Source organism: Amblyraja radiata, chromosome 29 (genome assembly GCF_010909765.2).
Source record: "Amblyraja radiata isolate CabotCenter1 chromosome 29, sAmbRad1.1.pri, whole genome shotgun sequence".
NCBI classification, from domain to species: Eukaryota; Metazoa; Chordata; class Chondrichthyes; order Rajiformes; family Rajidae; genus Amblyraja; species Amblyraja radiata.
The window spans coordinates 29,359,211-29,376,361 of record NC_045984.1 but is presented as its reverse complement, the minus strand read 5'-3'; the positions used below and the strand labels follow the sequence as shown (position 1 = coordinate 29,376,361).

Sequence of the window (17,151 nt, the reverse complement as noted above, 5' to 3'; positions counted from 1 at the left end):
GGCATGCAGGTGCAGCAGGCAGTGAAGAAAGCGAATGGTATGTTAGCTTTCATAGCAAAAGGATTTGAGTATAGGAGCAGGGAGGTTCTACTGCAGTTGTACAGGGTCTTGGTGAGACCACACCTGGAGTATTGCGTACAGTTTTGGTCTCCAAATCTGAGGAAGGACATTATTGCCATAGAGGGAGTGCAGAGAAGGTTCACCAGACTGATTCCTGGGATGTCAGGACTGTCTTATGAAGAAAGACTGGATAGACTTGGTTTTGGAGATTGAGAGGGGATCTTATAGAAACTTACAAAATTCTTAAGGGGTTGGACAGGCTAGATGCAGGAAGATTGCTCCCGATGTTGGGGAAGTCCAGGACAAGGGGTCACAGCTTAAGGATAAGGGGGAAATCCTTTAAAACCGAGATGAGAAGAACTTTTTTCACACAGAGAGTGGTGAATCTCTGGAACTCCCTGCCACAGAGGGTAGTCGAGGCCAGTTCATTGGCTATATTTAAGAGGGAGTTAGATGTGGCCCTTGTGGCTAAGGGGACCAGAGGGTATGGAGAGAAGGCAGGTACAGGATACTGAGTTGGATGATCAGCCATGATCATATTGAATGGCGGTACAGGCTCGAAGGGCCGAATGGCCTACTCCTGCACCTATTGTCTATGTTTCTATGTTTCTATGAGTTACTCCCGCTGTTTGTGTCTGTCTCCGGTTTAAACCAGCATCTGCAGTTCATTCCCTACACACTTCCTGAAGATGGGTCTCGATCCGAAACATCACCCATCCTTTTTCTCCACAGGTGCTGGCTGACTCGCTGAGCACTTTGTGTCCATCTGTGGGCTGAGACAAATATGGGCATTAGGGATTGGGGTGAAGGCGTTAGAAGGACTGTGCAGCTCAATATCGCAGATCCATGTTTAAATCAGATGAGCAGGCAACATCGGGATGTAATAAGAAGGAACTGCAGACGCTGGTTTAATACACAAAAGTGCTGGAGCAACTCAGCGGGCCAGGCAGCATCTCTGGAGAAAGTGGGTGGGTGACGTTTTGTTTTGGGACCCTTCTTTGGACTTCATTCACGATCCGAAACACAAGCCTGAAGAAGGATCCCGGCCACCTATCCCTTTTCTCCACAGATGCCGCCTGAGCCGCTGAGTGACTCCAGCAGTTTGTATCTATGTCAGGCAGTATCGGGAGCGGTGCTGAGTACAGCTTAAGCAATAAGGAGGATGTTATCACTGCGGCTGCCAGTGCATGCTGCAAGACATGTGGTGGGCCTTGTATCATTCAAAAACTGTAAATTGCTTCAAAGCACTTAACACGTTGCCAGAATATCTCCCAACACTTTACATTGCTGCATTCCTCGCCTAAGTGTTCCCATGTGAGAATTTAAAACATTACCAGCTTTGGAGCCAAAGGGTGAAAGGAATTCTGATCTTAATTCCTTCCAAAGCTTGGAGAGAGTGCAGCATGCATTAGAGTGGAAAGGCATGTTCGCCGCACTGAGTAAAGGGATGGGAGGATTGAGGGGAATTGTCTCATTGAGGAATCCATCTCGCGCTCCTCTGCACCTAACATTCAACACAGCAAAGCTTTAGCTTGATGCTCTCTCCGATTAAAACCGGTCAAAATAGTTTTTGCCACTCAATATACAGAACTCAGTTTAACACTTTGTGCAGTACATGGTCTATTCAATACACAGCTCCCTGAAGCCACAAATAGTTTAGTTTAGTTTGCAGATACAGCTCGGAATCAGGCCCTTTGGCCCACCAAGTCCGGGCCAACCAACGATCCCCGTACACTAGCACTATCCGACTATTTACAATCTTACCAAAGCCAATTAACCTACAAACCTAAGGTACACAAAATTGCTGGAGAAACTCAGTGGGTGCAACCTACAAACCTATATGTCTTTGGAGTGTGGGCGGAAACCGGAGCACCCGGAGAAAACCCATGCAGGTCACAGGGAGAACGTAAAACTCCGTACAGATGGCACCCATAGTCAGAATCGAACCCTGGTCAGCACGGACTCGGTGGGCTGAAGGGCCTGTTTCCGCGCAGTTGTATCTCTAATTAAAAACTTGCATGCCTCTCGCCTTTATTCACCCGCTGACAGCGATTCCACGGGCGAGGCCCGACTGCACGTGGAGATTCCGGACTCCATCACCACCTGGGTAACGGAGGCAGTCGGCCTGTCCCAGGAGACGGGCCTGGGACTCGCCCGTCCCACCGAGCTCCGCACCTTCAAGGCCTTCTTTGTGGATTTCACCCTGCCCAGTTTTGTGATCCGCGGGGAGCAAACCAAGATCCCTCTCATGGTCTACAACTACCTCCAGAGCTGCGCAGAGGTACGTGGGAAACGCGGCCGTTACAGGGCGAAACGGGTGGGTGGAGGTTGAGTAGAGTTTAGCTTGTTGTCACGTGTGCCGAGCTACAGTGAAAACCTTCTTGTTGCCTGCTAACCAGTCAGCGGAAAGACCTGATCACATGATCACAATCGAGTCATCCACAGAGTACAGACACATGATAAAGGGAATAACATTTAGTGCTAGATAAAGCCAGTAACGTCTATCCCTGCTTTCCACAGATACTGCCGAACCAGCTGAATGTTTCTGCCATTTTCTGTTTTCATTTTAAAAATCTATCAATGTCTGTGTTGAAAACTCAAATTAATACATGTTTTGGTCCAGGGTATTGAGGGATTGGGAATAGATGTTGAACGTGAGATTAGGTTCCTTCCGTTGGGAGTGGCGATGGTGATGGATGGGATGCTTCCTGGGATATTCTTGTGACTGCAGAGTTAGTGCGCCGTGCTGAGTGACGTTGGTCTCCTCGATGTTCCAGGTTCATGTTAAAATTACAGTTCCGAAAGGAATCAAGTTTATTGGCCACCCGGGGAAGAGACACCTGACGCGTAAGATGTGCATCGACTCGGATGAAGCCAAACCGACCTCCATTGTCCTCCTGTTCAGTGAATTGGGCCCTGCCAACATCACAGGTAAGGGGCAAATCCAAACTCCCGGGGGCGGAGGAGTGGGGTGGGGGGGGAGGAGAGGGTGGGGGGGGGTAGTGGGTGGGGTGGGGGTGAGGAGTGGGGTGGGGGGTGAGGAGTGGGGGGGGGGGGGAGGAGGGGGTAGGGGGGGGGGGGGGAGGGGGGGGAGGGGGGTGAGGGGGGGGGGGGGGGGGGGAGGGAGGGGGAGGGGAGGGGGTGGGGGGGGGAGGAGTGGGGGGGGGAGGGAGGGCGGGGGGAGGGGGGGGGGGGGGGGGGGGGAAGGGAGTGGGGGGGGGGGGGGGGGAGGAGTGTGTGGGGGGGGGAAGAGAGGAGGGGGGGGGGGGGAGGAGAGTGGGGGTGGGCGGGGGAGGAGTGGGGGGGGGGGGGGGGGGCGATGGGGGGGGGAGAGAGAGGAGGGGGGGGGGAGGAGGGGGGGGGGGGGGGGAGAGTGGGGGGGGGGGGAAGGAAAGGGGGGGGGGGAGGGAGAGGAGGGGGGAGGAGTGGGGGGGGGTGGGCGAGGAGTGGGGGGGGGGGGGGGAAGGGGGAGGAGTGGGGGGGGGAGGGGAGGAGCGATAGGGGGGGGGGGAGGAGGGGGTTGGGGGGGAGGGTGGGGGGTGGGGGGGAGGAGCGGTGCGGGGGGGTGGGGGGGGTGAGCGGTTGGTGGGGTGGGGTGGAGGGCGGGGTGGGGGGGAGGATGTGGGGTGGGGGGTGGAGGGAGAGGGGTGGCGGGAGCAGTGGGTTGGGGGGGAGGGGAGTGTTGGTTCAATGGTGCTTTAGTTCCCACATGTGCAACTGCACTGCAAAATTCCTTCTGTATAGCCACACAGGCAGGCGCCGCCATGTTTTGGCGCCCTTTCCAAAGTCGAGTCGGCCCACGCACCTGATGTACTGGAGCAGTTCCCGCGAACTGACATCCCACTCCACGCCGGGTCATCTTTGTGTGCGGGGCGGCGCCTCTTTCAGCCGACCTTGAGGCATGACCCCAGTTTACTCTCCTACCGGCCCTTGCTCCTCACGTCTGACTTCTCCACGGTTCAATAAGCCTTCGGTCGGGTCCGCGATGCGACGAGCCTTCACGGTTTCACCGTCTGACGAGCCTTTGGGTGGGCCCTGCCGTCCGACAAACCTTTAGGCGGGGTCCCGCCAATCCATGAGTTTTTGGGCAGGTCCCACGGATGGACAAGCCTTTGGGTAGGTTCCCGGTCCCGTCGACCAACGTGCCTTCGGGCGTGGTCCCGCCCACCCAGGGGGCAGCCGGTCAGTTGTTTCCAGCGACAGTATGGAGTGCAGCATCTCCTGGACCCGTGCTGTGAGCATGTCCCGGGTCTGCTGACAGTCATGTGAGTGTCAGAAGGTATTGACAGCCCCCAATCGCTTTATCTCCACAGCCAAAGGGTTTGCCTACAGTGGGAGCAGCTGCTGCCAGGGTGGGCTTCAGGCTCTGAAGAATGGCAGGTACCTGGACGAAAGCTACCTGGACAGGAGAAGCCCGGCAGGCATGGACTACGTCAAGAGACGAGTGCTGGTAGAGGTGAGGGAGACCCTTACACCACACAAAGAAACATTTTGCACATAAATGCAAACGTTTCATTTAGTTTAAAGATGCCGTGTGGAAACGCTGGCCCACGGGGTCCGTGACGACCAGCGAACACCCGTTCACTAATTCTCTCCTACGCACTTAGGACAATATATAGTAGCCAATTAACCTGTAAAACTGCATGTCTTTGGAATGTGGGAGGAAACCGGAGCACCCGGAGGAAACCCACGTGGTCACAGGGAGAACGTGCAAACAACACACAAATAGCATCTGAGGTCGGGATCAAGGCAGGGGCTATGGCGCCATGAGGTGGCAACTCTGCTCAGTTGGTATAAATAAAATAATCCTGGGGTATTTGCTGTTGCCGGGAGGGAGCCTGCAAACTCAGCAGAAATTGACAATAATCTTCTTCCTCTTGCGTATGGCGTGCACAGCCTAAAGTTGTAGGTCAACTTGTTCTATTTGATCTTGTTTGTGCACGTCGGGTTGATTGATTAGTCGAAACAGGGTGGACCACGTGAAGGTTGTAATCTCTCCCCCCCCATTGATAATAATGTGGAGGGGGTTTTGTTACTGTACGACAGATGGCACAATGGGCTAAGTGTTCGGCTGGCAACCGGAAGGTAGCCGGTTCGAATCCCGCTTGGAGTGCATACTGTCGTTGTGTCCTTGGGCAAGACACTTCACCCACCTTTGCCTGTGTGTGAATATGTGTGAATGTGTGTGAGTGATTGGTGGTGGTCGGAGGGGCCGTAGGCGCAGATTGGCAGCCACGCTTCCGTCAGTCTGCCCCAGGGCAGCTGTGGCTACAGAAGTAGCTTACCACCACCTAGTGTGACTGAGGAGTGAATGAATAATGCGATGTAAAGCGCCTTGAGTATTAGAAAGGCGCTATATAAATCCCATCCATTATTATTATTATTACTGTACATCTGTCCACGGATCATTCTCTTATCCTCTTTTTCTCTGTGTTCCGCAGCCTGAGGGATTGCCCAGAGACTACACTTACAGCATCTTCTTCTGTCCCAACGGTACGTGCAATTAGACTGATGACGGTGACTTCATGATAGAACGCACGCGTGCTCATTGTATCTGTGACAGCGAATGGTGGAGTGTACACTGCTTCTAGAAGTCTGCACTCACACCTCCAAATCCTGCCCACGCCATCATGCTCAATGGCCACACTCTCCAGCTTTCAAATGGTACTTGCTTCAGTTTAGTTTAGATTGGTTTAGTCTATTGTCACATGTGCCCAGGTCGAGTGAAAAGCTTTTGTCTCCTGCTATAAAGTTAGCGGAAAGACTGTGCATGGTTACAATCGAGCTGTCCACAGTGTACAGATATAGGATAAAGGGCATAATGTTTAGTGCAAGGTAAAGTCCGATTAAAGATAATCTGAGAGTCTCCAATGAGGTACTGTGGATGGTAGGTCCACACTGCTCTCTTAATTGGTCATAGGGTGGTTCAGTTGGCTAATAACAGCTGGGAAGAAACTGTCCCTGAATATGGAGGTGTACATAGAAAATAGGTGCAGGAGTAGGCCATTCGGCCCTTCGAGCCTGCACCACCATTCAATATGATCATGGCTGATCATCCAACTCAGTATCCTGTACCTGCCTTCTCTCCATACCCCCTGATCCCCTTAGCCACAAGGGCCACATCTAATTCCCTCTTAAATATAGCCAATGAACTGGCCTCAACTACCTTCTGTGGCAGAGAATTCCACAGATTCACCACTCTCTGTGTGAAAAATGTTCTTCTCATCTCGGTCCTAAAAGACCTCCCCCTTATCCTTAAACTGTGACCCCTTGTTCTGGACTTCCCCAACATCGGGAACAATCTTCCTGCATCTAGCCTGTCCAACCCCTTAAGAATTTTGTACGTTTCTATAAGATCCCCCCTCAATCTTCTAAATTCTAGCGAGTACAAGCCGAGTCTATCCAGTCTTTCTTCATATGAAAGTCCTGACATCCCAGGAATCAGTCTGGTGAACCTTCTCTGTACTTCCTCTATGGCAAGAATGTCTTTCCTCAGATTAGGAGACCAAAACTGTACGCAATACTCCTGGTGTGGTCTCACCAAGACCCTGTACAACTGCAGTAGAACCTCCCTGCTCCTATACGCAAATCCTTTTGCTATGAATGCTAACATACCATTCGCTTTCTTCACTGCCTGCTGCACCTGCATGCCTACTTTCAATGACTGGTGTACCATGACACCCAGGTCTCGTTGCATTTCCCCTTTTCCTAATCGGCCACCATTCAGATAATAGTCTACTTTCCTGTTTTTGCCACCAAAGTGGACAACCTCACATTTATCCACATTATACTGCATCTGCCATGCATTTGCCCACTCACCCAGCCTATCCAAGTCACCTTGCAGCCTCCTAGCATCCTCCTCACAGCTAACACTGCCTCCCAGCTTCGTGTCATCCGCAAACTTGGAGATGTTGCATTCAATTCCCTCGTCCAAATCATTAATATATATTGTAAATAGCTGGGGTTCCAGCACTGAGCCTTGCGGTACCCCACTAGTCACTGCCTGCCATTGTGAAAAGGACCCGTTTACTCCTACTCTTTGCTTCCTGTCTGCCAGCCACTTAGCTTCAGCATTCGTCAGTTTCTGATGAGTATCTTTATCTAATGCCTTCTGACAGTAGAATCCATTGAAACCCTCCTATCCTCTAAACCTCGACATCAAGATCCTTCCAGTGAAACTCCTCCCATCCCTCTCCTCTCCAAAGCATGGATAGGACAAGTTTGGAGGGATATGGACCAAACTCGGGCAGATGGGACTAATGTAGCTGGGACATTGTTGGCCAGTGTGGGCAAGTTGGGCCGAAGGGCCTGTTTCCACATTATATCACTCTATGACTCTATAACTCTGAAGCCATGACGCCCATTTTACACTGTGGCCAAATTATTTCCTTCGTCTTCTCAGAAAAGATTCACATCTCCACGCCCAACAAGTACGAGTATCAGTACATTCAGAAACCGGCCTGGATGACACAATTTGACGTGACCGTCAAGGCACACAACGATGCCCACTTGGCCTTATCGACGGGCCCTCGCGACACGGCCGAAATGGTGGAGATAGTGATCGGAGGGCAGCAGAACACGAGGACGTGGATCGCAGTGAGCAAGATGGGTGAGCCGGTGGGCAGTGCCCACACGCCACACATCCTGTCCTGGGACGAGTTCCGAAGCTTCTGGATTCGCTGGAAGGCTGGCTTGGTCCAGGTGAGTTCGGGGTGGTTCCCATAGTGTGAGTGGGTTGAGATGAGTACATCATTTTAGTTTAGTTCAGAGACGCGCGGCGCGGAAACAGGCCCTTCGGTCCGCCGACCAGCGACCCCCGCACATTAACACTATCCTACACACACTCGGGACAATTTGCACACACACACCAAGCCCGTTAACCTACATACCTGTAGGTCTTTGGAGTGTGGGAGGAAACCGGAGATCTCGGAGAAAACCCACGCGGTCACGGGGAGAACGTACCAACTCCGTACTGACAGCACCCTTAGTCAGAATCGAACCCGGATCTCCGATGCTGTAAGGCAGCAACTCTACCGCTGCGCCACCGTGCCGCCCCCCCCCCCCCCCCCCCCCACCCTCTTTTCTCCAGAGATGCTGTCTGTCCAGGCAACAGTGCAGGCTGAGTTACTCCAGCTTTTTGTGTCTATTTTGAGTTTAGTTTATTGTCACATGTACCGAGGTACAGCTATTGTTTCGTGCTAACCAGTCAGCGGAAAGACTATACATGATTACAATCGAGCCATCAACTTGAATAACATTTAGTGCAAGATAAAGCCAATCAAAGATAGTCCGAGGGTTTCCAGTGAGGTAGATAGTAGTTCAGGACGGCCCTCCATTTGTTGGTAGGATGGTTCAGTTGCCTGACAACAGATGGGATGTTCGACAAAGAGGTGCTTTCGTATGTTCCTTCACCCGAAGGGGTACTTCCATGGGATGGGACTTCCTATTGTGTCTAATTCTGAAGTATTTCCTGCGTAGTATTCACATTGGAATTAGACAGAGGGTAATGCAGCCTGGAAACAGGCCCATCGGCCTAACTTGCCCACACCGACCAACATGTCCCATCTACACTAGTCCCACCTGCCTGCATTTGGCCCCTAACCCTCTAAACCTATTCTATCCATGTACCTGTCTAAATATTTCTTAAATGCTGCAATAGTACCTGACTCAACTCCATATACCCACCACCCTTTGTGTGAAAATGTTACCCCTCGTGTTGGTAGTAAATCTTTCCCCCCTTCACCTGAAACCTATGTCCTCTGCTTCTCGATTCCCCTCCTCTGGGCAAGGGACTCTGTGCGTCTACCCGATCTATTCCTCTCAAACAGATGGAACAGTCAATAGCTATCAACCTCCATGTTGTGTTTGATACTGAATGTGCAATCTGATGCTGGTCTTGGAAAGATTTTGCCCACAGGACACAAAGTGCTGGAGTAACTCAGTAGGCCAGAAGATGTGTAGGAAGGCACCGCAGATGCTGGTTTACACTGAAGATAGACACAAAATGCTGGAGTAACTCAACGGGACAGGCAGCATATCCGGCGAGAAGGAATGGGTGACGTTTCGGGTCACAAATGAGTTACTCCAGCATTTTGTGTCTATCTTCAGCTTCCCTGGAAGACATGGACAGGTGACGTTTCAGGTCGGGACCCTTCTCCAGACTGGTTTTGTTGTTCCGTTGTGTCGTTGCTAGGTGGGGCATGGCGTGGCACCATCCAACGAGTCGCTTATTGTGGAGTGGGCAGTGGCCAAGGTTCCGGACATCAAGTACATCGGCTTCTCGACCGGCTGGGGCTCGGTGGGCGAGTTCAAGATCTGGAGGAAAGAGGAATCGGAGGAGAACCACAACGAGGCCTTCACTCTTGGCGTCCCTCACAACGTGGTTCCTGGGTCGGAGCGAGCCATGGCCTCCATGATAGGTAAAAGCTGCGCCTGTCCCGTGTGGAGCAGGATCCGCTAACCTCTCCCAATCAACCCTGAAATGCAGGCGGACAGGGCAGAAGGGTTGTGTTGGGTTAGGCTGGAGGGAGATGGGCGTTTGCTGCGAGTGACTGCGGGAGTACTGGGAAGTTACCATTCTCACTGAACCGGATATCAACATATCAAGGGCTATGGGGAGAAGGCTGGCATGGGTTTACTGATTGTCGATGATCAACCATGATCACAATGAATGGCAGTGCTGGCTCAAAGGGCCAAATGGCCTCCTCCTGCACCTATTTTCTATATGGCAACATCTCTAGAAGAATTGAGTTCAGGCTGGGTGGGGGGGGGGGGGGAGGTAGATCAAAGTAAAGTGGGAAACCATCATTCAAGATGTCCAGGAGGGAAGTGCAGGTGCTGGTTATACAATGAAGATAGACAAAAGAAATGCTGGAGTGACTCAGCGGGACAGACAGCATCTCTGGAGAAAAAGGCTGGGTGATGTTTTGGGCCGGCAACAGATGACCAAGGAATGTTGGAGCTCACAATGGTCCATTGTTGGCTGGGGAAGAGGTGATAATGAAGGGATACAGAGGTGTGAACAGTGGAATAGCAGGATGACTAGGGTGGGTGGGGTAGAGTGAACCATAGGCTGCTGCCACACACTGGGTAGTGTGCGTGCGTGCGTGTGATTCTGATAAATTTTCTGTGTCTGCTATCCCTCAATGTTACCTCTCTGTTACCAGGGGATGTGATGGGCCCCACCCTCAATAATCTGGACAACCTCCTGCGTCTCCCATTTGGCTGTGGAGAACAGAATATGATCCATTTTGCCCCGAATGTCTTTGTGTTGAGATACCTACAGAAGACCAAGCAGCTGTTCACTGAGGTGGAGAGTGAGGCCACTGACTACCTCCTGCAAGGTGAGTCTTTAGACATTAGGCTTTAGAGATACAGCGTGGAAGCAGGCCCTTCGGCCCACCGAGTCTGTGCCGACCAGTGATCACCCCGTACACCAGCACTATCCTACACACGAAGGACAATTTACACATTTAACCTACAAACCTGGAGTACGGATGAGTGTGGGTGGAAAACCGGAGCACCCGGAGAAAACCCACGTGGTCACAGGGAGAACGTGCAAACTCCGCGCAGACCACGGCCGCAGCCTGTGCAGAGTTCGTACGTTCTCCCCGTGACCTTCGCGGGTGCTCTGGATTTCCTCCCACGCTCCAAAGACGTACAGGTTTGTAAGTTAAATGGCTTGGTATAATTGTAAATTGTCCCTAGTGTGTGTAGGATAGCGTTCGTGTGCGGGGATCGCTGGTCGGCGCGGACACGGTGGGGCCGAGGGGCCTGTTTCCGCGCTGTATCTCTGAACTAAACTGAACTAAACCTAACATTTCCAGAATGTTCTGGTGACTGGAGTTCCCCATCCCCCCCCCCCCCCCCCAAGACTCATTCTGGTAAACCTCCTCCAAGATTGAGCTTGGTTTAATGATGTTATTCCTTTTGAAATGAAACAAATGGAAAAAATTGTGGACAGATTCTCCTCTGCGTTTTCTCTCCCCCAGGATATCAACGTCAGCTAACGTACAAGAGGGAGGATGGATCATACAGCGCATTCGGTGAGAGGGATTCTTCTGGGAGTATGTGGTGCGTGAATTTATTCAGTCTCTATGAATACAAGGACCAAGAAAGTATTGGGGGAGAATTCTTCTTTCCCTCAGTGGGGGAGAGTGGGCAGGGAAGGACTGAAATTTCCCCTGACCCGAAACGCCACCCATTCCTTTTCTCCAGAGATGCTGCCTGATCCGCTGAGTTACTCCAGCTTTTTGTGTCTATCTTCAGTGTCAACCAGCATCTGCAGTTCCTTCCTGCTCAAAGGTCACCAGGTCTGGTTTCCTGCTCTCTCCGCTGCCTTTGATTATGATCAGCCGTGATCATATATGATCAGCCGTGATCATATATGATCAGCCATGATCATATATGATCAGCCGTGATCATATTGAATGGCGGTGCAGGCTCGGAGGGCCGAATGGCCTGCTCCTGCACCTATTTTCTATGTTTCTATGTCCATCTCTTAGAATAAAGGGGAGGTCATTTACGACTGAGGTGAGAAAAAAACGTTTTCACCCAGAGAGTTGTGAATTCATGGAATTCCCTGCCACAGAGGGCAGTGGAGGCCAAATCACTGGATGGATTTAAGAGAGAGTTAGATAGAGCTCTAGGGGCTAGTGCAGTCAAGGGATATGGGGAGAAGGCAGGCACGGGTTATTGATAGGGGACGATCAGCCATGATCACAATGAATGGCGGTGCTGGCTCGAAGAGCCGAATGGCCTCCTCCTGCACCTATTGTCTATGTTTCATCCTGTTTTGAATTTACCCTGCCCCATCGTTCCACTCTTTCAATGATTTCCCATCCAACGGTATTCACTTCCCACTGCTCACTGCTCGAGCCAAAGAGGCAACAAAACCATGATTCATAGGTACTTTGTCACATGTATAGTGAAATTATTTTACCAAGAGTTCATTACAAGTACCACTGTACATAAGCACTTAGATACATCTTAGGTAAGCATCTTGGATACAAAGCCCAAGTGAAAACAAATAGTACACTGGACAATGGATGGATTTACCGAGCGGTTGCACTTGGAATCTAAAGATGAGAGAAGGATTCCCGATTAATGCACACGACTTAGGGCGGCACGGTGGCGCAGCGGTAGAGTTGCTGCCTTACAGCGCCAGGGACCCCTGGTTCGATCCTGACCACGGGTGCTATCTGTCCGTGACCGTCTGGCTTTTCCCCGGGTGCTCCGGTTTCCTCCCACACTCCAAAGACGTGCAGTTTTGTAGGTTTAGTTGGCTTTGATTCAAGAACAATTATTAATTGTCCCTAGTGTGTAGGATAGTGCTGGTGTTCGGGTTGGTCGGCGTGGGCTGAAGGGCCTGTTTCCATGCTGTATCTCTAATCTAAACTAGACGGTGTACAGAATCACCTGATTTGGTGCCAATTTCAAGACCCAGTTGTTGCAGGTGCAGAGTTCTTACCGTTTAGAGTATCTCTAAACAAAATGAAACTACTGTAATTATCATCACATGAGTCTAGTAAGAAACTAGTAAGAAAGTTAATTTGTACTTTAATGCTATCTATAACAGTCAGCTCAATCTGTTAACTCCAATACCAAAGATAATCTTTTGTTTAAGAAGGAACAGCAGATGCTGGAAAAATCGAAGGTAGACAAAAATGCTGGAGAAACTCAGCGGGTGAGGCAGCATCTATGGAGCGAAGGAATAGGTGACATTTCTGGTCAAGACCCTTCTTCAGACTTTCGATCAGGAATGTTCCAAGCACACAATTAAACGAAGCCTGTATTCCATTGTCAATATCTTGAGCGTATGATTCTGGCTTGGATAGGAAGGAACTGCAGATGCTGGTTTTTAACTGGATTTGCTGGAGTACAAACTGCTGGAGTAACTCAGTGGGTCAGGCAGCATCTCTGGATTGAAGGACGTTTCAGGTCGAGGTGGGTCTCGACCCGAAACATCACCCGTTCCTTCTGTCCGGAGATGCTGCCTGCCCCGCTGAATGACTCCATCATTTTGTGACTGTCTCTGGCTTGGATAGTTGTGCCGGTGTGTGATGGTGAAACGTCTCCTGTTTGGATGAGGTCATTGGGTCCGTGCCAGAATCTCACCTCTTCCTGAGGGCATGAGTGCAAGAGCAAACTCACTAGAGGTACAGACACCAAATCGACACGGCTGGCTGTCAACGGCCCCGGTCCCTGCACACATAGGCACCAGTGCAACCGCAGCCAGGTCCAGGGAAACCTGATGTTTGCCAAAACATTTCACGGTTAGATCAGTGTGAAGGAACTGGAGAGAGAAGCTAGCAATTTGTAAATCTTGGCTCACGGCCCAGACAGGATTTCATTCAAAGATTCAGCTCAGACGAGAATTTCTTTTCCAAAAAAGCTTTTTTTTTTCCTAGTGCGACATGCATGATGAAATGTCTCTGTATTATTTGATTAATTGATTGATTGATTGATTGACACTTTATTGTCATGTGTACTTAGTACAGTGGAATTTGTTATATTACATACAGTACACAAGTATGCAAAGAGTCGCCACCTAAAGGACGTTGGCAAACTTACAAAAGTTAACATAGAAACATAGAAAATAGGTGCAGGAGGAGGCCATTCGGCCCCTCGAACCAGCACCGCCATTCATTGTGATCATGGCTGATCGTTCCCAATCAATAACCCGTGCCTGCCTTCTCCCCATATCCCTTGATTCCACTAGCCCCTAGAGCTCTATCTAACTCTCTCTTAAATCCATCCAGTGACTTAGCCTGCACTGCCCTCTGTGGCAGGGAATTCCACAGATTCACAAATCTCTGGGTGAAAAAGTTTTTTTGCCTCACCTCAGTCTTAAATGGCCTCCCCTTTATTCTAAGATTGTGTGGCCCCTGGTTCTGGACTCGCCCAACATTGGGAACATTTTTCCCTGCAATTTTACAATGTGATCTCTCTTCCCTTCGCAGACAGGGATGTGGTGGTGGTGGTGGAAGGATGTGCAGGAAGGAACTGCAGACGCTGGTTTATACCAAAGGTAGACACAAAATGCTGGAGTAACTCAGCGTGTCAGGCAGCATCTCTGGAGAGAAGGAATCGGTGACGTCTGGGGTCGGAACTGAAAGATAGAGAAGGCCAGAACAAATCAGGACCTGTGACAGAAGGGTAGAATGGTGGAAGGATGTTGTTCTGATTGGAAGCCAGTGACCAGTGGTATGACTGTAGGGGTTGGTGCTGGGACCCTTGTCATTCGTGATGGCTATTAACAGCTTAAATCTGAACATAAGAAGCTTGCAGGAGACGCAAGGTTGATGATGCAGTGGGTAGTGAGGGGGTTGTCCAAGGTTAGATCAGGATGCAAGGCAGGTGGAAAATTAGGAGGAGTGGTGGTGACTGTTGCAATTTAATCCTGGCCAATGTGAGGTGAGGCATTTTGGGAAGCCAACTAGGAGAAGGACATCGACTGTAAATGTCTGGTGGTCACGAGTGATGGCGAACAGATGGACATAAAGAATTCAAGTCCACAGTTGCGCAGGAATACAAAGGGATACAAAGGACATTTATTATCACGTACACCAATTGGTGAAGTGAAATTTGACTTGCCATTGCAGCACACGAACAAAGATAAGACTCAACATTAAAGAATTTAACAACAAACATAAAAACATCCCCCCACAATGGTTCCCACTGTGGGGGAAGGCAGCAAAGTCCAGTCCTGCCCCCTGTTCACCCATAGTCGGGCCTATTGTGGCCTCCGCAGCCGCCGCTACGGAACTGCAGATGCTGGTTTAAGCCGAAGATACTGTAGATGCTGCCTGACCCGCTGAGTTACTCCAGCTTTTTGTGCCTATCTCAAGTCTATAGCTGCCTGAAAGTGGCAACAAGGGTAGATGGGATGATAGAGAAGGCTGTGGAGCCTTCATAGGTCAGGGCATCCGGGCATAAGAATAAAAAAGTCGCAATGTTGTGTTGCAAGTTTACACAATAGTGGTTTGGCCACACATAGAGCATTCTGTACAGTTCTGGTCATCACCCAAGCGGAAGGATGTGGAGAGTGTTTCCTGGATCGTCAGTCTTGAGTCAGGAAAGAGGCTGTCTAAGCTGGCCATATTTGCCCTGGAGGGAAGAAGGCTGAGAGGTTTACCTGATAGAGGTGTATAAAACCATAAAGAGACACAGAAAGGGTAGTTGGTCAGAATGTTTCGCCCAAGGTAGGGGTCCCAAAATCAAGAGAGTGTAGGTCTAGCGTGAGAAGAAAGGGTTTTAAAGGGAATTTGAGGGGGAAGTTTTTGTTTTTTTTACACAGAGTGGTTGATATCTGGAAAATGTCTGAAGAAGGGACTAGGCCCGAAACGTCACCTATTCCTTTTCTCCAGAAATGCTGCATTGACCTGCTGAGTTACTCCAGCTTTTTGTGTCTCTCTTAAGTAGATCAATGTTTAGGGATTTGTACCAGCAGCATTGTTGATGGGTTGCCAACTGCGCCCCAAAGAGCCCAGTGAGTTCAGACCTGCAGGATGGGAAGGAAGTGCCCTTGAGGCTGGATATAGTGGCAGAGTGGCCTCTAGTTTAGTTTAGAGATACAGCGTGGAAACAGGCCCTTCGGCCCACCGACCAGTGATCACCCGTACACCAGTTCTATCCTACACACTGGGGACAATTTACAGAAGCCATTTAACCTACAATCCTGCACGACTTCGAAGTGTGGGAGGAAACCGGAGCACCCGGAGAAAACCCACGCGGTCACGGGGAGAACATGCAAACTCCGTACAGACAGCACCCGTAGCCAGGATCGAACCCGGGTCTCTGGCGCAGTAAGGCAGTAACTCACCCGTGCCGCCCGATGTGAGATAAATTAAACAAACAGTGATACGGTGGATGCAAGGAACTTTAAATACTGGTTTACCAACAAAGGCACAAAGTGCTGGAGTAAGTTAGTGAGTTCCACGAGTTACTCCAGCACTTTGTGTCTTTTAATGTGAAGTTGCAGGACAGAGTGCGATGTCTTCTTCATCGCTGGAGCCTAATCATTCCATAAACATTTGGCGATTCTCTTAAGTCGCTGAAATGGAATCAACTGCATCAGTACGTTCACCAACGGCGAACTAAACCAGGTATAAACAGCTATTGTGGAGACACACTTCCAGTTCTGTTGCAGAACCACTGACCTTTCCTGCTCCCCCACAGCCAGGTCAGTGTAAAATACCAGAGTAAATCATTTGCAAGAGGTAGCAACCCCTTTGCACAATGCCTGCTGTGATTCAGTCCCTCACCGTGAAAGATTGTGACAGGCCGTTACTTAACACTTGAAGAATTCACTGCGGGCTGTTGGTTAAACGGCGATTCCCTCCAACTGTGATGGAGGCAGGGGGTGATAATAGCACGATTCAGTAGTTGAGAGGCTGCCCACTCTCTCTCCCCCTCCCTCCCTCCCCTCTCTCCCCCCTCTCTGGCGACTCAGCTGTGGAGCTGCAAAGGCCCAGCAGTCATTAGCAGCGGTTTTTCCTAATAGGTTGTGGGGCCTCGGGGGAGTTTTAAAGCGCAGGCCCAATCTTCCAATTGTGACGTTTTAACCCGTTTAACGGTGCCAGTTCTGCCGCAAATGTTCCGTCTTCCTGAATACGTCCCTTTCACAGAGTTCACTCTCGGCCTGATTCCAAGCTTCCATTCGGATTTTCTCCAGCCACACTGACAACTTGCAGCAAGCTCTCTCACTGGGTGGGAGTTTTCTGGTGCCAGTCTAAACCTTCAGCTGGTCAGGAGGGACATCATCCCCTCCTGCTTCCCAGCTCGCCCGTTCAACTCCCATCAATGTCAGCCGCCCCCCACCACTGTCAACCCCCCCCCCCCACTCACCCAAATGTGCAGCGGGTCGAGCTGCTGCCTCACAGCGCCAGAGGCCCCCGCATTCCATCCTGACCCTGGGTGCTGTCTGTGTGGAGCTTGCACGTTCTCCCGGTGACCGGGTGGGTTGTCTACGGGTGTTCTGGTTTCCCCCCCACACACCAAACACGTACAGGTTTGTAGATTAATTGGCTTCTAAATTGTCCCGAGTGTGTGCAGGATAGAACTAGTGTACACTTGCTGGTCGGTGGGCCG

At 50.7% G+C, this 17,151-nt stretch overlaps 1 protein-coding gene across 2 annotated transcripts in view; it reads left to right on the top strand.

Moving 5' to 3' along the window:
* cpamd8 (C3 and PZP like alpha-2-macroglobulin domain containing 8) overlaps window positions 1-17,151 on the top strand; it is a 137,927-nt gene that overhangs the window by 70,499 nt on the left and 50,277 nt on the right. For both annotated transcript variants that reach the window (XM_033047088.1, XM_033047087.1), the window contains 8 exons: window positions 2,110-2,341; window positions 2,838-2,991; window positions 4,374-4,516; window positions 5,502-5,553; window positions 7,463-7,761; window positions 9,254-9,479; window positions 10,227-10,403; window positions 11,052-11,133. In XM_033047088.1, coding sequence (XP_032902979.1) covers window positions 2,110-2,341; window positions 2,838-2,991; window positions 4,374-4,516; window positions 5,502-5,553; window positions 7,463-7,761; window positions 9,254-9,479; window positions 10,227-10,403; window positions 11,052-11,133 — 1,365 coding nt within the window. The remainder of the gene's footprint in view (window positions 1-2,109; window positions 2,342-2,837; window positions 2,992-4,373; window positions 4,517-5,501; window positions 5,554-7,462; window positions 7,762-9,253; window positions 9,480-10,226; window positions 10,404-11,051; window positions 11,134-17,151) is intronic.